The 27404-nt window shown below is 39.8% G+C and overlaps 1 protein-coding gene across 1 annotated transcript; it reads left to right on the top strand.

Annotated features, from left to right (window-relative positions):
* The first annotated feature begins 1324 nt into the window (after window positions 1-1324).
* STARD4 (StAR related lipid transfer domain containing 4) lies at window positions 1325-24491 on the top strand. Its single transcript, XM_056139160.1, has 6 exons — window positions 1325-1431; window positions 7190-7305; window positions 8381-8430; window positions 15849-15975; window positions 16747-16861; window positions 19776-24491. Exons 2-6 carry the CDS (start codon window positions 7201-7203, stop codon window positions 20003-20005), a joined length of 627 nt encoding a protein of 208 aa, XP_055995135.1. The 5' UTR covers window positions 1325-1431; window positions 7190-7200; the 3' UTR covers window positions 20006-24491.
* The last annotated feature ends 2913 nt before the right edge of the window (window positions 24492-27404 follow it).

Genomic DNA, 27404 nt, shown 5'->3' with positions numbered 1-27404 from the left:
TTATGGCCTCCAGAGTATAGCCAGGGACACTCCTAAGCAGTAGAAATAGCTCCTGAACACAGGGGTGTGGCCAGGACACAATCTACCCGAGGGCCCAGGCACACACAAAATCAACATAGAAAACCAAGCCTGGGGCCACAGGGATTCAGCATTGATTTTTTTCCCTAAATCTCAAAGAGGACCTACTACCCATTTCACCCAAACTCTTCAAGGAAAGGAAAAAGGAACTCTCCCACTTTCTATGAGACCCACATTACCTTGATCCCAATAGCTGGGTGAACATAATCAGAAAATGTTTTAAAAAATGTAAGTAGTTGACAGTATTTAAATAATCATACGAGATTACTGTGAAAAATTAGCAACACTAAATTGAAAGATCTAACAAAAGTGGATAAATTCATAGAATGTTATAATCACATATAATGGGTTTTTATGTAGTTTCTCTATGACTAGTCAGAGCTTGCCAGAAGAGGGTTTTTGTTTTGTCTCTCCTGGTGGCTTCCCACAGAGGGTGAAAGAAAGGATGTCTTTCTTTCCGGCACTTTAAACGGCAATCTAATTTCTCATTTTCAGTAGATCTGAAGAGCAGAGTCTGTCCCTGGCCCTATGCAGTGCATTCCTACCGGGCGCTCTCACACCGACCACTGGTGGCATTCCTACGGGGCGCTTTCACACTGGTCACTAGTGGTATTCCTCCTGGGTGCTTTCACACTGGTCACTAGTGGTATTCCTCCTGGGTGCTTTCACACTGGTCACTAGTGGCATTCCTACAGGGTGCTTTCACACTGGTCACTAGTGCACAGGATGGCCCGGAGTGAGTCCTCACCCTCAGCAGCGGGGATATGCAACTGGTGGGGTTCCCTCCTCTGCTCCCCCGCTCTTCGCCATGTCCGCGTCTGTCCAGGGCCTGCTCGAAGCCCGCTAAGCCCCGGCAGCCCGCGGACCACCGGGTCCTGCGGGAGCCACGGCTACGCCCAGCGCGCCCGGACGCGCGTCTGGGAGGCGCCGGTCGCACCACGCGGGATCAGTCCATCCGCAGCGACCAATCAGCGCCGCGCACGCTCCACTCTAGCCAATGGGAGCCCGCGCACGTGGCCGCGGCCGCGCCTGCCGTTCCACCCCGAGAGCCAGAGCCGGGGCGGGGCGGGCGGGGCGTCCACGCTCTCTGCTTCCTCATTGGCCAGGACCCGCAATGACTGAGCTCTCGCTGTTTTCCGATTGGTCAGTGCTCTGGAGGCTCGCCCTGCCCACTGGCTCCCGCGCGGGGATCGGGACCGGGAAGTCCGGGGCTGTAACGGGCTCGTCTAGCGCGTAGTGGTCAGTGCTGCGCCATCCGGACCCGCGCTGTTTAGCCCCGCGCTGCCCAGCCCCGCGCTGCCCAGCTCCGTGCTGCCCAGCCCTGCGCCGCGCGAGCCCTCGGCTCCACTTCAGGTAGCGTTGAGCGCGTGTCAGGGCGCGTTTCCCGGGAAGAGCTGGGCTGGTGCGGTGGCGTGGGCAGAGTGGGGTGCAGAGGGCACGGGGCAGGGAGGGCAGAGACGGGTGGGCAGCGCCCGGACCCCGGGCAGTCGGGGCAGCTCTGCTGCCAGCCTTGCAGGGCCAGCCACCGCCCCGTGCCCATTAGTCCGGGATGGACGTGGCGCTGCAGGGTTTGGGGAAGCCGCTGCGAGATGGGTGGGGAAGAGGCCAGAGGGCGTCCTTGCCTCGCCTCGGGGGCACAGAGAGGCCAGGTGCCCGGGGCCTGGAGGCACAGGAAGGCCAGGTGCCCAAGGCCTGGGGGCATAGGGAGGCCAGGTGCCCAAGGCCTGGGGGCACAGGGAGGCCAGGTGCTCAAGGCCTGGGGGCACAGGGAGGCAAGGTGCCCAAGGTCTGGGGGCACAGGGAGGCCAGGTACCCAGGGCCTGGGGACACAGGGAGACCAGGTGCCCGTTGCCTCTGATGCACACGTAGACCAGGTGCCCAGGGAGTCTGGGGAATCTGGGAGCACCCAACAAACAAGGCGTGTTGCGTGAGTTTCCTGTATTTATTGGTAGTGCAAAGTTTCTTTTCAGCTCCGATCACCCTCCAGCCCTTTGCGTTGGGCTACTTTCGTTCTGGACTGTGCAGGCAGAAACTCTGACCAGGGACTCCCTTCCAGCACTTCTGAACTGCGTGGTGCTTCTGTTCTTCCCCATCAAATGTGGTCGGAAATCATAGGATTGGCTCCTTAAGGTTGCTTATGAAGCTTAAATGAAATCATACAACTTGAACAGCCAGAATGAGGAGGTCTGGCTGCCCTAGGGAACGCAGCAATGCTCCCTCCAGACAAACTGGGCCCATCAGAACCTCACTTGGGAAAGAACACAAGCGGACTAACCTGTGCGCTATCACCAGGGGTCTAGGGCTCTCCTCTGCCTTTGTTTTAATCAAAAGACAGTGCTGGAGCTTGAATATTATCTGACTCGCACTTAAGGTTGTGAGTATTGGACTATTTAAACTTTGGTTTGGTGGGCTGGAGGCTATTTCAGCAGGGAGGATGCTAGCCTTGCGCAGGAGCCACCCTGGGATCCCTCCCTTCATCCTGCAGGGCCGCTAGGCTCTCAGGAAGTGACCCCTGAACACAGCGCCACGAGTCAGGCCAGAGCACAGCTACGCGTGGCGAAAACAAGAAGTCGGATTTTCTCTAGCTTGACCTAAAAGAAGTGAATGTGAGCACCAGAGCAGGATGGGTAATCGTGCCCCAGATACACTCCCCTGTTAGAGCCCTGTTTGTTACTTCCAGCTCTCACGTGAGGAATGGCTGTATTTGGTTGAGGTGGGAAAGACAAAGTATTAACTCAAAGTCAAGTGGTAATCAAACATACTGAAGCTCTTGTTAGGTAGGAAATAAAATGTTTAAGGCTGTAGTTTGTGCAATATCTCGGTATCCATAACATGTTAAAGTGAAAGTTTGCTGGGAATACACATCAGTCAGGTTAATTGTGATAGGAGCTTCAAGTGACTTTTTCTTTTTTTGGGTATTGTTTGGTCTTAAAAATGATACTTTGTCTTTAGTGGCATTGAGATCTTCATCATATTTAATACTTGGCAAAAATTTGTCTTGTTGACTAGGTGTGGAGAGAAAAAAAATCAATTTGGCAATTGCACCCACTGTCTTTCAACAGGTATTTTCTACGCTAGGAATCACTTAAAAAACATAAAGGTAAAGGTAAAGGCCCTCCCGTTGATCGTCGATTTGCTCGAGTGGGCCCAGTAACGTCTCCATTGGAGACTTTGTTGTTACTGTGTCTGGCATATTGAATACTCTCGGTAGCTTGCCGGGCTCTCCGAGAGGGGCGGAGGAATCGAACTCGGGTTGGCCATGTTGGCCGCTTGTAAGGCGAACGCCCTACCCGCTGTGCTATCGCTCCAGCGGTAACATGGACATAGAAAACATGAACAAAATGGTTAAAGTCAGGGAAAAAAGTAAAGGAGGACAACCCAGCCTTTGAGCATGTGTCTATTAAGAGTTTATAACTTTTTACAGAAGCTTTTAGGTCCTGATATGGCTGAGTGGTATAATTTAGGTGGTAAAACTGAATTGTTTTCTGTTGTAAGATCAAGAAAGGGAATACAAAATAGAATTAGTAAGAGAGTTATGGATGACATTTTAAGCTCCTCCCTGCCATTCTCCACAGATGGAGATTGCAGTACTACATGTTGCTTATTTCCCTTTTACTTAATGTTAGTGCCTGTTATATTAAGATGTACTTAAGCCTTGATAGACCCAGTACTGCCCCCACCCTTGATTCTGCAATATAGTTTTAGATACCCTGTCAAGCTTTCCACACACAGGTTTCAGTTTAAATAGTGATCATTATTGCCTTTAAAACTTAATTTTAATTTTAAAAAATCATGCAAGAATTAATTCCTTGCCTGAGAACTGGCTTACAGAATTGAACTTAGCATGGTAGGGGTGGTGAGGGCTGGGATGGAGGGGGTGGTGAGGTGGGAACACGGGTAGTGGATTGGATGTGGGGTTGGAGCATTGTGTGCAGGGAACCCTTTCATTGACAGTGTTGTAAATTATGGTGCCTCAGTTTTTAAATAATTAACGGCCAGGTTAAGTACTTCAGTGCATTAAAAATGAGTTTACCATGTTTGTACTTTTTTTTTGTTTCCCACATATTCTGCCACCCTAAGTAACTTACTTATAGTTTTTAATGTTTTTTTGTTGTTGTTACTGTGATTTGTAGTAAATGGTATTTGAATAAGTCAGCTTTCAAAGTAAAAATTTCATTTCTGTAATAAATAGGCTTCTTAAGAAAAATATTTGTTGCAATATGATAATGGAATTTTAATCTTTCAGATACTGAGAATGACTAATTTGGTCTGCCTTGGGTATTTGGAAGTCTTTCATAAGTAAGGGTAATTCTTGCATCCCCTTTTTGTGGGATTCTTAAAAAGGTATTTTATTGTATTGAACAAGTCACATTTCTGGCCTCTGAGATCTCACAGTTAAATGGGACATGATAGTAAATAATTTGAAGAAACATTGGTCGGTTCGCTTACCTATTTAGGGTGCTCGGGAGTGAGGAGTAGGAATTGGCAGTGAACTTCAGCAAGGCCGTAAGGTAATTCAGAAGCCAAAGACCTTTGAACAGTCGAGCCAGCAATGTGGTTTGTGTGGCCCGGGGCTCAGTCCCCAGCTCTTATTACGCCTTTTACTTTCAAAAGTTACACTTTTCAATTAGTCTTGGCAAGAATTCTGTAAAATCGTTGTGTTCTTGTCGATCATATCAGGGGTTGCCCCAATGCATTGTGATCTTGTTGGGAGTGCAGCCCTCAGTTTGTGTGGAATTTAGACTCCGTACTGATAGTGAGAATGAGTGATAAGTAAGCATGCAAGTGTCGGCTTCTCGCCTTTCTAGGGAGTTTCTGTTTTCTTCTATTGGCTGTATTTACACACAAAGATAGTATCTCTGGTGATAATAACTTTTCATTTTATTTTTGATTTGTATCGAATAGTGCTGGGAGAGTGCTTATTTATCTCCCAGCCACAGAAACCTGTCAACAAACTTAACCTTTGACTTTAAAGAATACTGTATAATTATAATTATCCTAGTAATAAAGTGAGTTTATCTGAATCTTTGTTTTTATTTTTTATATGCCAAAAGCAGTAACAACAGTTCTCACAATTTGTTGTGAGATGTTACTGGTGCCCGCTCGAACAAATTGATGAGCAGTGGGAGGACAGTGCAACAGTGCTACAGTGTTATAAGAACTTTGCTTGTTTGTAACATACCCTTGCATAGGTTATTGTACTTGCTATCAAGTTGGTAGTCTCTTGAATGAAAATTAAATCTGTGTTACGGACTTTCTGTTGTGTGCATCAGCTTTTAGTCTGTGGGTAAATCTACACCTATTGAACGTTTCTCATCACACATAGATCCTAAATTCACTTACTCATTTTTCAGTGTATTCCTGTTTCTAATGGGATGCCATCCCAAAATAAGCTATTTTGGAATAAAAACTTTTTGCTTAAGGTAATTACGAAACAGCAAGCACAGAAAAAGACATCTCTTCCCTAGTTACTGTATGCATGAATGTAAGATCATTTTGTGAAGGCCTGCCTTCTCCACTCTACAAGGAAAATAGCCCTTATATTTGGATAAATAGAAGTTGATACTGAAATGATTTAGCACTAGCACTATCCTCCCATTGTTCATCGATTTGCTCGAGTGGGCGCCAGTAATGTCTCTATTTTGAGACTTGTTACTGTTCTTTGACACATCGAATATGCCACTGGGAGCTTGCCAGGCTCTGCCGTGCAGGCGGGATACTCTTGGTAGCTTGCCAGGCTCTCTGAGAGGGATGGAGGAATCAAACCCGGGTTGGCCGTGTACAAGAAAAACACCTTACCCGCTGTGCTATTGTTCCAGTCCACTGAAATGATTTACACAAACCTTTGAAAAATAAGCCTTGTCTTCAATTTGCTTCCCTCCCAATTATTAGTTTATTTTATAATTTTCTTTCTTGCATATAAGAAATATTAGTTTCAACTTGAATTACGTGTCTTTTATTTTCTGATCATTTCCTTTGTCATTTTAGTTTACAGTCCTAAAAGAGTAGTTTCTTTCTTTACTATACTTCTATGATTCCAGTATTTTTAATGTTTTTATTCTGTTTTGTTCTATTTAAATATTGACTGTGCAAAATTGATTTGTTTTTGTCATCTTTCGTTTTTAGACCAGTGGTGCTTGGCTTGCCTATACAGCAAGATAATTCATGATGCTTTTGAAAAGACCTGGATTTCTAGGGCCAACTCCAGAACAGATCCATTGAACCAGAACAGATCCATTGATCCATTGGTCTTGAAATCTAATACCTGAAAACTGCCTTCGATTTTCAAAGAAAATCACAAAAGAAAATTTCAAAGAAAACCAGAGCCAGATAGAAGTTAAAGCAAAAAAGGCACTTGTGTGATAAAGTTATTTAAGGTTAACAGTAATATCCATATAAAAATACTGTTGGACAGCAATTTATTTTAGCAAGTTATTTGAGAATTACTACTGGTCAGCATTTTTGCAGCTTATCCATTATGTGTTCCGGTGGTTCTAAGAGTTCATGTGATCTCCTTTCTGACAAACCTCACTGACTCTGATATTTGCATTTCACCGAGCAAAATAAAATAGTGAAAACAGACAAGTTCTCTATATTCTAAACTTATTCAGAGTTCTGCAGCCTTTTTCACCAAGTGCATGAGAGCTGTCCAGTTGCTACCATTAGTTTTCTAGAGAATTCTAAATCTATTGGATGGTAAAATAAACATTTTCAGTGGCTGAAGTTCTCAGGAATTTTTGAAGAATTTGTATCTTATACATAGTGGAAACAACATTTTTTTGGGTTTTCATTATCAGGACTTTTATACTTATTCTTTTATATTAGATTCCAGTAGGAGGGGCAATAGGATCTTACTTTTGCATGAATGATCTTCACATCTCAATGTGTATGAATTCTTGTCCTGCATATGTGGGACTGATTTGAGGACTCATAGAAGAAAATGTCTGCAGAAGCCCCATTCCGGAAGTTGGGGTAGGGGCCAGGGGGAGCTGGACCCAATAAAACTATCTTTCATAATCCCCAGATAACTGTTATAAAGCCATATTTGAGACTCACTTGGCTACTGAATCAACATAGTATTTGCTGATACCAATAGTGCTTTCTGTTCCAGGAACAAAAGAAATGGAAGAATTGTCTGATGTTGATGCCTTTGCAACTAGACTAAAGAATACCCTTATTCAGTACCACAGCATAGAAGATGATAATTGGCGAATGGTTAAGAAAATGGTAAATTAATTAAATTACTTAAACTTAAGATGTAGCTTCTGTTTGATGAGCTGGTTGATAGCTTTCAAAATGGAATGGAAAAATAGAGATTATAGTTTAGACAGGTGTGCAGGGGAATCATTCTGCTAAGATCAGTAGTTTGACATCTTATAAAGAAGAACCAGTAGTGATCCTCAGTGCTGACACACTAAATGTGCGAGTAGGTTTATAGTCAAGATCTTAACAATGTATTGCTGACAATTTAAGAAAGTATGGAAATTGATAGCAAAATATTTCACAAAGTCTGTGAGTATGACCAGTTAGTATTTTTCAGAACTGTCACATGGCTAAGTATTGACAGAGCCACCCCTAGAACTAGAATACGTAAGTGCTTGAAATATTCTCATAGTCAAAATTCCTTGGGAAATAATTGGAAAAAAAAGAAAAAAATATATGTATAGTGACTAATTTAGAGTAACACTATAAAAAGAAGATTTGAAGTTGTCAGGGTTGATGGTGAAATTAGGTAGTGGTTGCTAAAGTGAGTAGTTCTTTTTGGAATGATGATAATGTTTCAAAACTGTTTTAATGACTTTTATTTTACAAATGGAAAAATTTTATGGTATGTGAATTAGATAGTATAACGCTTTTTAACAAGTGCTATTGCTAAATCCTAAAAGTTTTTTAATTTTGAGGCCAGAGTGGTAGCACAGCATATAAGGCACTTGCCTTGCACATGGCCGGCCTGAGTTTGATCCCTGGCACCTCATATGATACTCTGAACACCTGGAATGACCCTTGAGTGCAGAGCCAGGAGTAAGCCCTGACCACTGCTGTGTGTGACACAGAAATTGGAAAAAAAAATTTAGATTTCATTAAGTCATTGACTAATATTTTTTGGAGGTCTATAAATGATGTGGAGAACTTTATTATACAAGGTAAATTAAAATTGTGATCATTTTATGGTATAAATGATTTACATAATTTTTTTAAATGTTAAGTTTGATTTTAATGCAAAACTTTATAAAAGTATGTTTTGTTACATCTAAAATTTCACCTGTGTAATTATCACTACGTATGGCTTTTGTTTTTCTAGAAAGATGTAATAGTTTGGAGAAAACCTTCAGAAGAATTTAATGGATATCTGTAAGTTCTTATAGTTTTATATTGACTTTTTAAAACATAACGAACTTCATATTCATATGTATACATACATATGCATATGTATATATGTGTGTGTCTAATCCTTCATATATAATGTGTGTACATACACATAACCACTAAAATAATTGCCAATAAAATTTTGATTTTAAACATTTTGAGAAGATTTTTTTGCTTTACAAATTCAAGTTTGAAGGCTTTAAAGTGTTTGTATCTCTGGTAAACAGTTTATGATGTAAGGGTTCATAGATAATGATTGAAATCTTAATTGATTAGAATAGTATGAAAGAAAGGCCCTTTAAAATTTATTCTGCACTTAATATTTTTCTAAGATTTTATCTTAAAGTCATCACGAAGATAATATTATCATTTCAATCACAGTATCATCTAAAGGTAAAAGTTGTGACCTTAATATTTAATAAAAATAATTTAATGCAATGATCCTGAAAAATTAGTAGTTGGAGGATGGTTATAAAATGTGATATTTTAGTCTTCAAAAAACACATTTTTAAATATTATTTAAAAACATAAAAATGCTTTAGATGCACAGTGAAGTAGGGCAAAATGCTGAGTTGGATAGCACAACAGACACAATAGAGCACAATAGACACAATAGAGCACAATATGTTATGTAATGGAGATGGTCTCTATGTTTATGTTTGTATTATAGAATTTATTTATTTTTAAATCTTTACCATGTGCCTTATCTCAGAGGGGAGATTTCTAATTTTTTTTTTTCCTGTAGGAGTACTGCTATTTATTCAGCCACTGATTAGCTGATTGAATTGGGCATGAACTCCACCTTTTTTTTTTCCATAGTTTTATTTATTTATTTATCTTCTTATATTTATTTATTGATTACTGTGGGAAAAGTTACTAAGCTTTCAGGTGTAAGTCTCGGTCATACAATGATCAAATGCCTCTCCCTTCACCAGTACTCATTTTTCACCACCAAGAACCCCAATATAGCCCTGCCCACCCCTCCCAATGGCTATGAGGCAGATGATTTCCACTTAACTCTTCTTTACATTGATTACATTATTATTTTGACAAAAGATGCACCATTATTGTTTAGAATTTCACCCCCAACCATCAGAATTGCTGAAAAGGCATTGTGAAATACTTTTCCTATAGCTGGTTATGAGAATCATATAATGATTTTGGATTTCTGCAAAGAGCCAGATAATTATAAGATTGGTTTCTGTACATCTGGTGTTATAGCTGTGCTGGAGAGCTGCTCGTGGGGGGCAACTTGTGACCTCAGTAGGGTATGAGGGACGAGCCGGTACTGTCCCCCTTCCCATGAGACTGCAGTTGCCCCGTCGCCGCCATCTCATACCTGGCTTTCCAATAAGCTCTGAGGTGGTGGCCACCTTGTATGCGGTCCAGATGTATTTCTGCCAAAAGCCGCTGGGTTTCGAGATTTGTTTCTGAGTCTCTGGGTTCATGGCCACTAAGCAGATTGATCAAGAGCCAGAGAGGCCATTTGTAGGCAGCTACTCGTGGTCTCACTGGGATGGGGAGGAAAGGGCCGGTTCCTCCCCCATCTGGTGAGTTCCTGCATGTCTCGTCACTGCAGGCCCAAACCCGACTATCCAGAGGCTGCAGAAACAGAAAGCATTTCAGCCAAAAGCCTTTGGGTTCCAAGATTCATTTCTGAGTCTCTGGGATCATGGCCATTAAGCAGTTTGATTGGGAACCAGGGAGGCCATGCCTCCAATTATATAGCTGAGCTGGAGGTGGTTTGTGGGTGTGTCTCCCACATACCTAACTTTTGACTGTTTACTTTCTTGGTAAACTTTGCCCCATGTTGTTGGGGTCTGGCCAAAGGCACAGCAGAAATTTTGGGGTATCTGAAAGTCTGACAGTGCCATCAGGCTGCTGATGCACTCGCCTTACAGGTACCTGGTGGCGGCACCATACCCCCAAGATTTCCGATTTTTTGCCTTAAGTATGATGGGAACTGTGAATTTGATGTAAATAGTCATTATTAAAACTCAAGATAGCATATGTTTCTTATATTCTATTTTGTTGACAGATTTTATCATTAATGGAGGGTAAATCTTATTAAAAGAGTTCTCTTCATTAATGGATCTCATTATATGATCTTTTTCTTCTGTTGCTATGGTGTTTTGTGTGTGTGTGTGTGTGTGTGTGTGTGTGTGTGTGTGTGTGTTGATTTCTCTATATTGAACCACCCTGGTATCCCTGGCATGAAACCCACTTGATCCTGGTGCATGATCCTTTTCTTTTTATACGCTGTTGGATTCGACTCACCAAGATGTTGTTGAGGATCTTTTTATCAGTCTTTTACCAGTATGTAGTATCCATCCCTATCTCCTTTTCCTTCTTTTTTTAGTTTTAATGCTATTAGGTTGGATTTAGATATGACCATACCTGCTTTTTAAAATATCTGTCAGTGGAGCCTGAGCGATAGCACAGCAAGTAGGGTGTTTGCCTTGCACATGGCTGACTCGGGTTCGATCCCTGGCATCCCCTGAGCACCGCCAGGAGCGGTTCCTGAGTGCAGAGCCAGAAGTGACTCCTGACCATTGCTGGGTGTGACCCAAAAGGCAAAAAACAAAACAAAAACCTGTCAATGTGGATTATTTTTCAATTTTTTACTTCAAGACTGTTTATTCTGAGATTTCAAGTTTATGTCTTGCAAAAGCCAGAAAGTTGGATTTTGTCTTGTCAACCATTGCACCACTCTGCCCTATTGGAGAGTGTAGTCCACTGGCACATAGAGAAATCACTGAAATGAAGAAATGGTTTGTGTTTGATTTATGAGGAGCTTGGTTGTGTAGGTATTTGATCTTTGCTTTTTATATGAGATCATTCAGTATCTCTGGCAACGCTGGTTTACATGATAAAAAATGCCTTCAGCTATTTATTTGGAAATGGAAATGTGTTTTATCTATCCTTTAATTCTGAGTGATAACCTGGAAATGGAAATGTTTTTTATCTATCCTTTAGTTCTGAGTGGTAACCTGGTGTGGAAAAGAGCTCATGGTGGGGAGTCTTCCTTCAATCCTTTTAGATATCATTCCAGTAGCGGTAGGGCATATGCCTTGCACACAGCCAACATGGCCGATCCGCGTTCGATTCCTCTGCCCCTCTCAGAGAGCCCGGCAAGCTACCGAGAGTATCTCGCCCGCAAGGCAGAGCCTGGCAAGCTCCCTGTGTCGTATTCGATATGCCAAACACAGTAACAACAAAGTCTCCAATGTAGACGTTACTGGGCCCGCTCGAGCAAACCGACGAACAACGGGAGGGCCTTTACCTTTACCTTTTAGAGTTTCATTAGAAAAATGCTGTGAGCCTTCTATTTATCCCCCTAGTATCAAATTTTGCTTTTCTCTTTCTGCTCTAAGGAGTCTGTCTCTGCCTGGTTCCTGCCATTTTGATTGCAGGTCTGGTTATATTTGATCTGGCTTATTTTTTACTGGATTCCCTAGGGCTTCTTGGTTTTATTCTTCCATCTCCACCATCAGATTTGGTGATAGTGGAGATAGTTAGTTCTCAGCTATTTCTTCTTCATCTGGACTTCCTTTTCTCTTCCTTTTCTCTCTAGAATTTGTGTGATTCTGAGGAGGTTTATTCTAGTTTTGTCAATAATATCTTATATTCTCTTGTCTTTTGTTTGTTTGTTTGTTTTGGGGCCACACCTGGTGGTGCTCAGGGCTTCTTCCTGGCTTTGTGCTCAGGGATCACTCCTGGTGGGCTCAGTGTACCATACGAGATACTAGGAATTGAAATCAGACCAGCTGCATACAAGGCAAGCTCCTGGTCCACTGTAATTTCTCTCTGTCTTTTGCTGTTTTTTTCTCACTCTCTTTTCTGTTTTCTTGATGGAGCTGTTTACTGTATCTTGGTTCGATTTTAAGATCTTCTATTCTGCTGTTCAGACTTGCTACTGCGTTCTTTTTTTTTTTAAATGAGTTCTTTTTTTTTTCCATCAGGGTGTCCTAAAGTTAGTCCATTCTCTGCTGAAATGTATCTTTCAGATCATTAAGCATAAATATAGCAATTATCCTTAATGATTCTATAGACAGATTTTAAAAAACTGACGTTGTGGTGATTTTCCTGGGTTCTGTTACCTCTGGCGCCTTTCTGCTCCTGATGCCTGTTAGCTGAGGGATAGGATGTTGCCGTTTGCCCTGCTGGCAGGCACATGGGGCTGGGCTTGTGCTTGTGGCGAGCCTGGGTTTCCTCTGGTGGTGCCAGAACTTTGCTCTGTTAGTGATTGTAAATATACAACTGGTCTGTGCCGAAGAAGCTCGCCCCTCCTTCTAGAGGTATCAGGTTCTGCACTGTCAGTGGGTGCCCACAGGTGCTCTGTGCTCGGGAACTGCCCAGCACCTGGCACACTCCATTTGTTTGTGTGCCTCTAAATATTGTCTTACATGTTGAAATGATTTTATGTAGCACCAGATAGAGAAGTCTAGGTGGTGATTTTTGGAATGATTTTTATTTCCGTTGTTTGGTCTTTGCATGTAGCTGAAAGTAAATCATGCCTTTTGAGCAAACCTCTCTTATTAAAGATAGCGGAGACCATTTCCTTCTGCAGCTGGGTCCGTTGCTACTTGACTCCTTCAAAGAGAAGCCATCTGGCTCCTCTGCTCTGTGAGAACGTTCTGCAGGGTGATACTCGAGTTGCGCTTCCGGAAGGATGGAGCATGTAGCAAGGCCATGGGAATCAGAGACAGACTGAGGTCTGTGAGCAGTGTGTAGTCAACCCTTTTAGATCACTAATTCCCAGTGGGGTTAAGAAGCATGGAGAGTGCCAGGGGGTGTGACAGTATTTTAAAAGACAGGAGCTGGTATTTGAACTCAGCCGTAAGGATGAATAGATATTGCTTAGGGAATGAAGAACTGATTTGTATTCCAGTAAGAGAAAATTGCCTTTACTGTGTAAGCACAAATGGCAAACTTTGAGGAATTTGCTTAGGGAAGCAGAAACTCTGTTAGTATTGCTGGAACATAATGTATGGGATTGGGGAGAATATTTGTTTTGTTTCAATATTTTTTACTTTTTTCCTCCCTCTATTTTACTTTTTAATTTTAGACACTGTGATTTATAGTACTGTTGTAATAGGATCTCATACCTGTAATTTCGAGCCCTGCACCCTCACCAGAGTGCCCCCATCCCATCTACCCCTTCCCGCCAGCTCCATCTCCCACCATGCTAATTGTTGGCCAGTTTTTTTTTTTTTTTTGATATTTATTGAATCACTGTGGGAAAAGTTACAAAGCTTTCAGGTTTAAGTCTCGGGTCATGCAATTATCAAACACCTTTCCCTTTACCAGTACTTAATTTTCACCACCAAGAACCCTAATATACCCCCCTCCCAGCCCTCCCAATACCTGTGAGGCAGATGAATTCTACTTAATTCTCTATCTACTTTGATTACATTCATTATTTCGACAAAAGATGCACCATTATTGTTTAAGAGTTTACAACCAACAATCAGAACTGTTGAAAAGGCATTGTGAAATAATTTGTTTTCTACAGCTGGTTATAAGAACCATATGATGTCGTGCAGCCAATCGCGGCTATGCGATTTTGGATTTCGGATATTTTACTTATTAAGCCTGAAGGGATTTCTGCCAAGAGCAGATAATTACGAGATTGGATTCTATGGCTCTGGAGCCATGGCCATGCCGGAGAGCCACTCATGGGGGGCAACTCGTGACCTGGGTAGGGCATGAAGGACGAGCCGGGAACACCCCACTTCCTATGAGGTTGCAGTTGCCCCGTCACTGCTGGCTCATACCTGGCTTTCCAAAAAACTCCGAGACTGTTGGCCAGTTTTGAGGCTCTTTTGCCTTTGGCCATTTGTTGCTTTACTGTATTTCCTTAGATGTCATGTATAAAAGAGACAGTTCTGTTCTCCTTTTGACTTACTTCACTCAGCACAACACTCTCCAGATCCAACCACATAGGTGCAAGTTGTATTATTTCATCTCTTCCTGAAGTAGTATTTCGTTGTGTGGATGTACCATAGTTCTTTATCCAGTCATCTGTCCTTGGACACAAGACATTTGTTTCCAGATTTGGGCTGTTGTGAATAGTGCTACAGTGAACATGGGCAGGCAAAGGTCTTTTCTGAATAAAGGTGTTCTTTTTTTTTCTTTGACCAAAAGAGAAGAGGTTAAAGAGACTTTTGTCTGAGGGACTTTTGAATTGTAAGCTAAGTAATTCAGTATTTTCCTTATATTCTGCTCAGTCTGAACTGAAAGTTCATGATATATGTTAAACTTATCTAATAGCTCTGAAATGTGGCAATAAGCATGGAGATTTTTGAAGAGATTTTACTCTGGAAATCCGTGAGTAGCAATTACCCTGAGATTATGTGCAAAAATTTTCACAGTGCATATACACGTTATTGGAAGATATTGGTGGCTTTTCTTAGAGTCTTAGAGAAATATGTCCCAGTTCAAAGTTAGAAACAGATCCAGTGTTGAATTGGACACAGGATGCCCATACTAAGGATTCAATATGGAAGTTCTGAAGTGCAGATGTTTGCAAAGGACACTTAATAATAGTGACAGTGGTGTTGGTGGTGACGATGGTGTTAGGAACTAATGTTTATTTGCTCTAATCACTACATTTAGGAAAACATATAATAAAACATTGGCAATTTAGTAGTTCTCGCTATTAAATGGGTAAAGAATCAAAGACATTTTGAAGATTGTCAAATGAGGTTTCAGCTTTTAATTTCTCTACCAGGATAACTATTGAATCTAAGCACTATTCACAAAACAGTGCATCCTTTCATCACTTATGTGTAAATGCCACTTTGGAACATTTTAAAATTATTTGTAAGCCAATTCTAGGATAGTCTGGTCCTCGGTGCCATATTATTTTCCAATTTGCATAAGTTTTTAAAGGATAGAGTGAAAGTGTATATTTACTAGTACATGTTAGAGACTAAATGGGGAAAGAATAGCATACAAAATAAACGGAACCCAAGCCATGACAAATTTTGCTATGTTTGTGATATCAGATGTAGCATCTGTATGTATGTCATTACATTTGAGGAGAAAGGGTCTATTCCAGTGAAGTAATTCTAGAACTTACTTTATCAGAAAAGTTGTTGGGATTGCATTAAAAAAATATCTTTGATGGGGGCCAAAGAGATAGTAAATCAGGTATGTTAGCACTTGCCTTTTCTGCTGTCAAGTTGGGTTTGATCCCCAGCATGGCATGTGGTCCCCCAGATACCACCAAGAGTGAGTCCTGAGCACAGCATCAGGAGTAAGTGCTGAGTACCACGAGTTATGACCCCAAAACTAAAAAAGATCTTCTTTTGCCAGTATTTGTGAGAAAACTTTTAACTGTGGAGGCATGCTAAAGCCTTTCATACTAATTCTGTTTGATGTTCATATTCTTTCCCTAGCTTCAAAGCCCAAGGTATCATAGATGACACTGTCAATGGCGTCATAGATCACATTCGCCCAGGGCCCTGTCGCTTGGACTGGGACAGTCTCATGACTTCACTGGACATTTTGGAGCAATTTGAAGAGGTATTTGTTTAAAACTATCACTTCAGATTGTGTGTGTGTGTGTGTGTGTGTGTGTGTGTGTGTGTGTGTGTGTGTAACATGGGAGTGTGAACGTGTGCACACACTTGCCTCAATGGTCACAGCAGAGACCTCACTGTGGCAGACTTGAGTTTTCTGCTGTTACCTGAAGAGTGTGTGTTACACTGTTGATGCTGCTGAAGCAAATTGGCAGCATCTATAATTGTAAAACCTTCATTTAGGATATACGTTAAAATTTTGAAATATCATCAGATTTGGGTTTCTAGGTAAAACTATGTAAGTTTTTCACTAATAGGGACCCCAAATTGGAGTCTAAAGATAAAAGTGTCACCCACATTACAAACTTCCACATTACAAACTGCTTGCCTCTCCTATTAGCCATATTTGAACTTGTTCATGATACCATTGGCATTTTAACTAAAGTTTTTGTGGATTTTATCTTAAAGTTCCTATAGTCTGTATCATCTACTTCCATGTTGAATATTAAGTAAAATATCAGGCAAATATATTGAATTAGAAATTTGCTTACTGGATAATTAACTTCTGTGTGTTTTTTATATCTTGTTTATGTCCATACGGTTAGCAGTGAGATTGAGAAAGTAAATAAATAAAAGCCTGCCAGAGGCACCATGTGAATCACTATAATGATGACATGTTTTCAGTGAGCATTTCTTACTAAAGATTAACTTAGGATCAATGAGCTTGTGTTTGTGATTCCTAAAGTAGTAATACCTGTTCTGTGTTCCTTTTCAGAATTGCTGTGTGATGCGTTACACTACAGCAGGTCAGCTTTGGAATATAATTTCTCCAAGAGAGTTTGTTGATTTCTCCTACACCATAGGCTATAAAGAAGGCCTTTTATCCTGTGGTAATGATCACAAAATTTCTACTTAAGTTTGTTTTAAATATTTGTGTTTTCTAGACTGGGTGTTCTTTCTATGTAAAGTGTATTTTTTATTTTAATAGTTATTTTGTATTACTATGCTTTTTACATGCTAAACTTAGGGACTCTTTTGTTGTTGCTTGGGGGTCATATCCAACCCTGCTTAGGGATCAGGCCTGGCTACTTGGGTAATGATATGGAACAGGAACAGGATTGAACCCAGGTTTGCCATATGCAAGGCAAGCACCCTAAATCTGTACTATCTCTCTGACCACTAAACCTAGGGTTTATAATAACAATATCAAGAAGAGGTTTGAAACCTTTCTGGCAAGTTTTTTCATAGTTACACCGTGTTATCCAGTTCATAGCTAACAAATTTGGGTGTCGTGACTACTACCTCTAGGAAAGAGACCCAGGGATGGAGACATACTAAACCAGTAACGTGCTTCTTTCCTTGCATGTAGTCCACTTGGGTCCATCCCCTGCACCACATATGGTCCTTGGGTCCTTGCCAATAGTAAACCCTGAGCACCTTGAGATTTGTGCTCTCATAACAAAAACAAACAAAACAACACACGCACACACACAAATAAGAAAGCAGGGAAGAAAAGAAGCAAGAAAGGAAGATTCAAAAAAAAATTTCTCTCTAGTAACTCTCAGACAACAGCTTCTGAGTTACATACATAGAAAAAAATAGATTTCACATGTATTTTTTTATCACATGAATATTTTTATCTCTGAGTCTTTTTTCCAAGACAAAAATAAGGCTGTTAGATGTCTTCCTTTCCTCCTTTTTCCCTTTCTTTCTATTACAATCCTCAAGATTCATTTTACTAAAGAAATAAAAAAAATTGAAATTATATGGTAAAATCTATCAATACTGAAGAAAAATGTATCTGAATAGTACTTCTACAAGTGAGAAGATATCTCAGTCTATGAATTTTTGTGACATCTTCCCAACTGTCTTATCAGTATCTTTTCCCTCTAGCATTGCTTTACATATCAGGACAATAGTTGAAAGGAAAACAGGTGCCATGAAGATAGAGATATAAATGGTTTCACATTCAGTCTCATTCCAAGAAAAAAATTAAGGGCGTGTATTGTGTCAGAAGAAGGGTAAAAATTTCTAGATTGCTTTGAATATAGTTAAATTCTCTCCATTTTTTTAATGCAAAATATTGTTAAAAATATATAGTTCCATTTGTTTCTTTTTGTTTCTATTGCCTTACCCCTTGGAATTGTATCACTGGAAACAACTTTGAGGTCCAGATTGCAGTGTTCTGCTAATATTTTCCTCATATATTTATGGATTCTGGTCTGATCTCAGGGCTGGAGCGATAGCACAGTGGGTAGGGCATTTGCCTTGCACGCGGCCAACCCGGGCAACTTGGAATTGATTCCTCTGCCCTTCTTGGAGAGCCCGGCAAACTACCAAGAGCATCTCACCCACACGGCAAAGCCTGGCAAACTACCCATGACATATTCGATACGCCAAACACAGTAACGACAAATCTCACAATGGAGACGTTACTGGGCCTGCTTGAGCAAATCGATGAACAATAGGAGGACAGTGCTACAGTGGGCAGTGGTCTGATCTAAAGGTCTTTGGTCTTCTTTAAATTGGTGTTTGTGTAAGGTGTGGGATACAGATACAGCTTAATTTTATTTTTAACTTGTAGATATCCATTTCAGAGAGTCACCCACAGATGAAATAGATGTCATAATTAACGGCACCAGTGTTGCAAGTGTTATAACCTCAGAGACGTAGAAATTTTTATCATCTTAACATCATGCTATTTTCTTTATTTTGTTCAACCTGTTGATATGCCCAGTTTAGCAAATATAGAAATTGCTGCATTCAGTTAGAAATACACGATAAATTACATTCAGTAAGTCAGTAAAGAAGCTGGGAAGCTCCACTTGCTTTCTCATTAACACCCACCTATTCAACCATTTTAAACTTCTTGTTCTTGGTTTCATCATGAGTATGTGCAATTGCTGTTATGGTACCTGGCACACAAACCAGAGCCATGAAGGTGATAGAAACCTTTGGGAAACTTTGTTGCTGACCAAGATTGAAGTTGTGATTTGGTATTGGGGGGTGGGGGGTACCAAAAGCAGTTCATAGGAAGTGATGTAAGGACAAATCATTCCCCTCAGAGAGCGAAAAGTCAGAAAGGGCACTTCGCAGCAGTTTTCAGTGGTAATGCGACATTGACAAGAACATCTGTCAGTGTTGATGCTCTTGGGGACAGTCATCTTCATCAGAATGCGTTGTTTGTTGCATACCCAAAACCATAGGACGTGCTTTCAAGCTTTCTAGGATCTCCTGACTTATTCAGTTTCCATCTTTGAGGCTTCTAGGCTTCATTCCCCAAAGTTCTTGGTGTGTGATTATTCTCCAGGGATTCTGTAAAGTAGTATGGTTTCAGCCTCTCGTTCTCTGGCATGATCTGACCTTCCCCACTACTCTTTATGTATTCTTATGGGTAAAGTCAGCATTTTCAGGTATATGCTGGAGTTGGCAGTTGCTGACAAACAGACCCTTCTTTCCTCTCCACCTGCTCACTGTCCGCAGGGAGTAGTAGTGGTGTCATAGGTCTCATTATTGCCATCTCGAGCCAAGATTGGAGGTTTCCACGGAGTCACCAAGATGACATGATGTCATCTGTTCTGAAGGGAATAAAACTTTCCCTGTTACCTTTCTGCGTCCTGTCAGAATTCCGTTTGGTAATTATCTTTTTAATTCCTCAGTGTTCACTCTTGTGGCTTATTTTTCAAGTACATGGGTAATGAGACAAATATTTAGACAAGGAACCGGATAAAATAATATTTTGAGTGATATACTTAGAGTGATGTCAATAATTGTTAACAGTGTTATTTTTTAATTGCCTTACAGGGATAAGTCTTGACTGGAATGAAAAGAGACCAGAATTTGTTCGTGGGTATAACCATCCCTGTGGTTGGTTTTGTGTGCCACTTAAAGACAATCCAAATCAGAGTCTTCTGACAGGATATATTCAGACAGATCTACGTGGAATGATTCCTCAGTCTGCAGTAGATACAGCCATGGCAAGCACTTTAATCAACTTTTATGGTGACTTACGAAAGATTTTACAAAAGGCTTAATACACTCAAATTTCAATATTATGTTCCTGCAATCTGTATGGTCTGAAAATTTCCTCCTTTTCTTTCTTCATAAACTGTACAAAAATTTGAGATATTTTTGGTTCATTTTCTTCCTAAAGTATCTTTGAGTGGACATTTCCATTTTCTTAAGTGGTCATTTGTATATTGTTTGGTATGGCATTATGTCTGGGAATGGGAAGTATGCAGAAACCCATGAAGTAGAGAAGGTCCTTTGACTCAGACTCCTAAAAAGTTGAATAATGCCTTGATATAAATATTTTGGCTGCTGGAAAACTAGATAAAGTATACATTTTTTATTATTAGATTAAGAAAGTCCAGTTCAGTGCTATGAACATTTTGAAAATATTTTTCATTTTTTATAAGGTAAATATTAGTGTGCTCTATGAGTTTGCCAAGATCTTAGATTAAAGAAAAATCCCTTCTCTATATTTTATAAAGAGGAACTTTATTATCTGTTGACCTATACTTCTTTAAGTATAAAAAGGAGCAGATAAAAGATATGATAGTATCTATAGTGATCAAATGCAAATCTGTTTTGATATCTAGAGAGCATTATTTTATAGGTGTCTTAAAAATATTTGTATCTTTATATGTATTTATTTTGGGAGTCTTAAAAGAATAAACATGAGTGAGACAGTATAGAAACTCAGAGAACTGTATTATAGCTTCGTTTTGATTGGGCAGTAGTCTGTGTTGTGTGAAATGATTGGTGATATTCTTTAGTCACCAGTAGAGAGCCATCTCTTTGGAAAGTTAGATGCAGTGAATGTCATATATTTGTTTCGTTTTGAGAAGCATCATTCAAACTCATGAAGAATTACCAACTGTATAAAATACATTTACAATTATGATATAACTGTAGCCTGGAATTATAACAGATGTCATCATACATGTATCCTAATGTCTAAATGTATCAACAAATCCCTTCATTCTCTGGTCTCCTAAAATGAAGTTCATACATGATTTTAACATTCCAATTTATTTCTCAACTTCTGAACTGTTCATCTAGTTTCCTTCTGAAATGAGCACTTGAAGCAATCGAGCATGCCTATGCAAATCCATGTATGTATTTGTGTTTGTGTACGTGTATATATCTTTAAATCTATTTCACTGTACAAGTGAGTTTTATAAGTGTTATTTCTGTTTCTAGTGCTTCTTTTGTTTTGTTTTTTGGTTAATAGGGTAAAGTAAGCTCAGAAATATATGTTTAGGCACACAAAAAAGCACAAAGGTATATAGTAATTCAGATGCATAAAAATTTGATGTTCTTTTTTTTTTGCTTTTTCTGAGTGTAAAGAAAGCATGTCATATTTTCTTCCGACTTACTGTGATAAACTACAAAAAGTAGAACTGATCTTTATTTTAAATTATTTCCTATTAAGAATGATGACTTCAAAAATCAAAAAGGCAGCTGTAATACTACAATAATCGTAGTAGAATGTTTCTAGAATAAAAGATTTTTTGAAAGATCTTACAGAAGCAGTTTCTGTTGATCCTATCTTGGTTGAGTTTTATTAATATTTTGCTAAGTTGACTATAACTTTTGAGTTGCTAGATTTCTTTGTTACTCTTTCCTCTTTTGCAACAGGGAAAAAAAACTTGGCAGTATAGATTTCATTTGATTTTGTCAATTTTCTTTCATTTGGTTTTAACCATGTAATTTTGGGAGGCCTTTTAATATGTCAGTATTCTGTCTAGGACAGTGACATACCAGCAGATGTTCAATTAGAGGGTTCTAGATTGGGTTAAAAATCTGCAACAAGGCTGTGCATTAAGTAAGGGCTACTGACGCCTGATCTAGACACCCTTGGTAGGTCAACTGTCCAATCTAAGTGCACTGATGTCCCCTTGGTCCTTTGAACTTCTATCTTGGTTAGTTATTATGCAATCCACTGTTGAATGTAAACTACTGCAGGCAAAAGGACACTTTTAGCAATTTTTAAATTTGGTATTGTCATTCAGATGGATTAAAAATTATATTTGAATTACCCGAAATTTATACGTAGAGTCTAGATGTCACTTTAGGTCTGGTGAGCTCTAGTTCTTGACTTTAAAAAACACAGCTTTATTGAGGTGAGTTTACAATTTACCAGTAATAAGTATACGATTCACTCATTTTTGAATACTTTTGTATTTGTATAAGTATCACCACAAATCATTAGTACATTTGTATCGCTGGAAAAGATCCTTTTTGCCCATTTGTAGAGTCATATATAACCAAAGTTTAGCATAGTTTCCAGTAAACCGAAGATAATGAAAGAGATGAGGTTTTATTTGGTATTTTTTTTTAAAGGAAGAGAGTTGTGTTTAAATCTAAGCTCAGGAACCCTAAGATAATGTATGAAATATATTATCTCATATCATAATAGTACATAATATAATGTGTGTTGGATTAATATTAGCACAGTTGATATTTCCGTTGTAGTGCTGTAGAATAGAAAAATTATATGAGCCATGTACACATTTCAAAATTTTTAGCAGCCATATTAAAAAAGTGAACAGAACTTGAAGCTAATTTTATTAGTGTAGTTCATCTAACTTAATATATCTTTGATATTTTCTTCTCAACATGTAATTAATGTAAAAATCCAGAAGATAGTTTATATCCATTTCTTTCAATCGGGTATGTGTTTTATTCATTTGTACTGCCTGTATTTTAAGTCTCATTCTTGCATGAGGGCAGTGGTCTGTAGTGAACACACAATTATATAGTTTATGTATAAATTGTTTCTCTATAATAAGAGTTATAGACTCTCATGAAATTAGATATTTTTAAAAATCTCTTCTTGTTTCTGGATCCTTTAGTGCTGGCTTAGTGGAACCACTCACGTTAGGGATGAATCAGTAGTTCTCAGTAAATTAAAAATCATAAGAAAATTATTTCCCTTAATGGTTTAGTTTTATAGCGTAGTTAGTGAGATGAAGGAATATAATCATCCTATATACGTGGCTGCCGGGTCCCCACTGGCACTGCCCCTGAACCATCTGGCAATGCCGCCCTTTGACTACACATCCCAGGGTCTTTGAGGTGAGAGAGCTCAGACTTTGCTCAGAGGCAAAGGGCAGTGCCTGAAGGGGTGCCTTCTCCCGTAATTTGTAACCATTGCTCCTCTGTTATGAGCAGTTTGGCTTGGTTCAGGTCTATTCCTCTTCTTCACTCGGAGGTTATGTTAATTGTTAACAAAAGTGGTTCCCTACCACCCTGTCTTACCCGCTGCAGTGCTTGCTGCATGACTTATGTACTCCCCGGGAGACTCCCACTTGCACACGTCTGTTAGCATCTCCTTTGTGCTACACTCCTGCATGTATCCCATCAGTTACTGTCCCTCCACTCTCAGGCGGCTCCTCTTTCCTATATTCATCCCGTTGAAATGGGAATAAAGGTTGTTGATTATTGTCTGGTCATCTGTCTGCTACCAGTTTGTCAGTTTGTCTATCAGCCAGGGACCCTCTATGAGCCAGGACACACCAGGGGACTAGTCACTGCAGGATGGTGACTCGGAAGCCTGGCTAATTATTTTCTCTAACTTTGCAACATATTTATGCAGTACAGGGTACCTATATTTTTGAGGGAATTAGTTTCATAGAAGAAAAATAATTTATCATAAGTGATACTATTATAAAAACTTAATTCAGAGTGATAATTAGCTATTGATTTTAATACAATACTCAGCAAAAATAGTTATGGAATTTAATGCTGTACAGTTAATGTTTAATGTACTTTGCTAAAGTAGATTGTAGATGTTAAAATTCTTTTTGTTTCAACATTCTGCATATATGAATTTGGATATATATGAATCTGTATACTTCAATTGCAAAATTATCTTCCAGTAAAGTTCCCCCTTCCCCCAAATTTTCTCTTCGTTAATTGAAAGACATATTATCAACTCTGTTTGAAGTAAATTAACATCTCAATTTAAGAACTCTGTAGTTCAGATTCCTCTGGAGAAGTTAGGAGAGTGTTATGGCTATGGGTAGGTAGATTCCCTTGGATATAGGGACAAGCTTTAACTTTATATCAAGAGCACACTAACATCCTTAGACACAGGAAAATCCAGTTACTTTTCCAACTCTGAATTAACAAGACAGCAATGATAGATGCTGATCCAGCTTCTGTCAGACCCCGTGGAGAGTTCTATACCCAGTGTATCCCTCATGCTTTTCTTACTCAACTACTTGAAGAAGAAAGATTAGATTCCTCCCACAGTGCAGGAAATTGGGTTTAGAATTTCTTCATTATTTTGCTACTTAATGATTTTACATGTGTAGTTAAAGATTATTTCTTGCAATTAAATAAAAGCTATATTACATATGGAATTTATTTCTTTGGAAGCTTATAATTGTTTTATAGGCCAATATATGAAACTAGATGATTTATTAAATAAGAGCATGTATTACTGTAAATAAAAAGTTTTTATTTTTAAATTGTTTTGAAATGTACCAAAATAAAATTCTAGATAATTTTCTCAGTGATTGTGTATGTAATTTCCTACAACATTAAGATTAAAAATTGTATATCATTTAATTTTATGTACTCTTTTAAAAATACTTGACACTTCTAGTCCACATTTTCATTTGTTCATATTTGTATTTGTATGTAACACCCACTGTGATCAGGCCCCCGCAGGTGAACCCAGCTATGTGGCAGCCTGGGGGAGGCATTCAGCACCAGAATCAAGTGGGGGCTCATGTGTTCTGCCATGTTAGCTGTTTCCCTGTCCACAAACTTCCTAACTCTTAGGATTCCTTCCTTCATTATGAAGTTGGTGGGTTCCAATGGTGCCTTCTGTGAGCTAGGAGGAGAGAGGCAGTCTCCTGATCTGTCCCTGCCTGAGACCAGCTGGGAAGGCTTTGACTGATGCAGACCTGCACTGCACAGTCCTTGCATCCCATCAGCCCACCAAGCCACCCCTGACATCTGCTTGGTCTGGGTACAGAGTTGATTCCACCACCCAATCTTTCCTGGAGCCGCAGACTCAGCTGGAGTGAGGAATTGCTCTTTGCAGGAAAGTCGATCCTAGGCCTTCCCCAGGTTTCCGAGTCCTTGTCTTTTGTCGCAGAAAGGAATTTTAGGAGTAGAGAATAGACATTATGTGGAAGGTCTTAGGAAGGGGAAGGAGGGAGAGAAAGAGAGTAATGCATTCAAGAGGAACGCGGGCCTCTCCCTCCTTCTTTCTCAGCACTGCTGAGGGCATCATAAGTGGAAGTGGGCATAGAACCCAGGTAGGCAAGTGCCCTATCTACTATCCTGTCTCCCCAGCTCCAACTTCCTATAAGAAAAAAATATATGTGAACTGAAAAATAAAGTTGAAAACCAGACATGCTAATATCCCACTGTTGCACTATATACAATATTAGCCACAATTTGACTTGCTATGGCTTAGCCAAGATGATGATTAATATATATTCTGCCCCTTAAGAGCAAAATATGAGTAGTATTTATTTTATATTAATTGTTTAAACTTATTAGAAGTTGTACAGTTACAAAAACAGTAACAATGAATGGTCCTCATTCCCCTGATCCTGAAGGAACCCACAATATGTCATCGGGCTACACTAGCACGTGACAGAGACAAATGGAGACGTTACTGGGCCCGCTTAAGCGAATCGATGAACAATGGGGTGATAGTGATAGTGATAGTGACTTTACAAAGAAGCCTTTGATAATGATAATTATGTTGTGGGCAGTCTGCATTAGATAATATGCTGTTCAAACAGTTTTAGTGTTTAGGTTATTTTCTCATTTAACAAAACTTTGGATATAGGTAATTATTAGTGTCAGGACCCAGTTCTCTAGATCTCTAGAACTTCAGTTCTCTAGCCAAAAATTGACTGATTAGCCCTAATATTACATATGAATCTGAGTTAAGGAGAAGCTTGGGGAAGACCTGACAAACTGACATTTGTCTTTCTTTTCTATTCTTTTCTTTCCTTTTTTTTCTTTTCTTTCCTTTTTTCTTTTTCTTTTTCCTGTCCCTCCCTCCTTCCTTCCCTCTCTCCCTCCTTTCCTCCCTCCTTCCCTCCCTCCCTTCCTTTCCTCCCTCTTTCCCTCCCTCCCTTCCTTTCTTCCATCCTTCCTTCATCCCTCCCACCCTTCCTTCCTCCCTTAACATTTTGTTAAGAGCAAGAGATGGACTGTATTTCCTTTCAGTACATGGTAGCACTGTAGCACTGTCCTCCCGTTGTTCATCGATTTGCTCAAGTGGGCCCAATAAAGTCTTCATTGTGAGCCTTTTTGTTACTGTGTTTGGCATATTGAATACGTCACGGAAAGCTTGCCAGGCTTTGCCATGTGGGCGAGATACTCTTGGTAGCTTGCTGGGCTCTCCGAGAGGAACAGAGGAATCGAACCCGGGTCGGCCTGGTCGGCAGTGTGTAAGGCACAGGCCCTACCCACTGTTCTATCGCTCCAGCCCCCTTTCAGTACATGTCGATTAAATTTTTATTAAAGGAGGTAGTTCTGTGGTTTTACAAAATGAGACAGAAAATACTGTTTTTTGTAGTCACAAATGGTTTTGCAGATGGGAAAGGTTCTTGTTTTCCCTCTAACATTTCCATCAATTCCTTGAGTTGAGCAGTTTAGAACAAATGTATCCTCAATAAAGCAAGGATTTGGGACCTACTGAGAGTAGCAAGCTGCAGGGTTGTTAAATCCCTCTAGTACAACTTCTTCCCTCAGCTGTTTCTCACATGTTTGCTAATGAGTGGCTGAGCTCAAGAAAGACTTGCAGATCTTTTGATTCTCATACTGCTAAAAGTGTTTTCTTTCAGAAAGTGCAATTTTTATTCCCATCTTCAATCCTATAGGATCTAGAGCATCTTCATAAATGCCCACTGAATGTCTTTTGACCCAACAGTTGCACATTAGAGTTATTTCCTTAAAGTAGATTTTCTCAAACATAGAAAAGACTTTAAAGATTGTTTGAGATAATAAAAATTAAAATATTCTATTATACTCATAAATGTTTATGAAAATTATACAGAAATGCTTGTGCTCTAGTGATAATATAAAAGGTCTTCTAATATGACTACAAATTTATAAGAAAGACATTAAAAGTTTTCTTTAGAAAGTGGTAATTTTCCTATACTTCTGTATTTTCAGTTGTCCAGTGAAATAGTAGACTCATTTTTATTTTGGCAGGGCAGGGCTCTAAGTAATGGGAACATACTCTCTTGCCATTCTGTGGACTAAAATTAAGGTTTCCTCAGGGTTGCATTTCTTCCTGAAGGCTCTAAGGGAAGAATCTCTGACGTGTGTATCCTTGAGATGGACTACCATTCCCCACTGTCTTCAAGGCCTCTGAATTGCTCTCTCCTTGCTTCAGGTTTCATTTGGGCTCCATGATTTACAATACTGTTCACAGTAACGTCTCAGGCA

Source organism: Sorex fumeus, unplaced genomic scaffold, assembly GCF_029834395.1.
Source record: "Sorex fumeus unplaced genomic scaffold, SorFum_2.1 ptg000131l, whole genome shotgun sequence".
NCBI classification, from domain to species: Eukaryota; Metazoa; Chordata; class Mammalia; order Eulipotyphla; family Soricidae; genus Sorex; species Sorex fumeus.
This window is presented reverse-complemented; position numbering and strand designations above follow the sequence as displayed.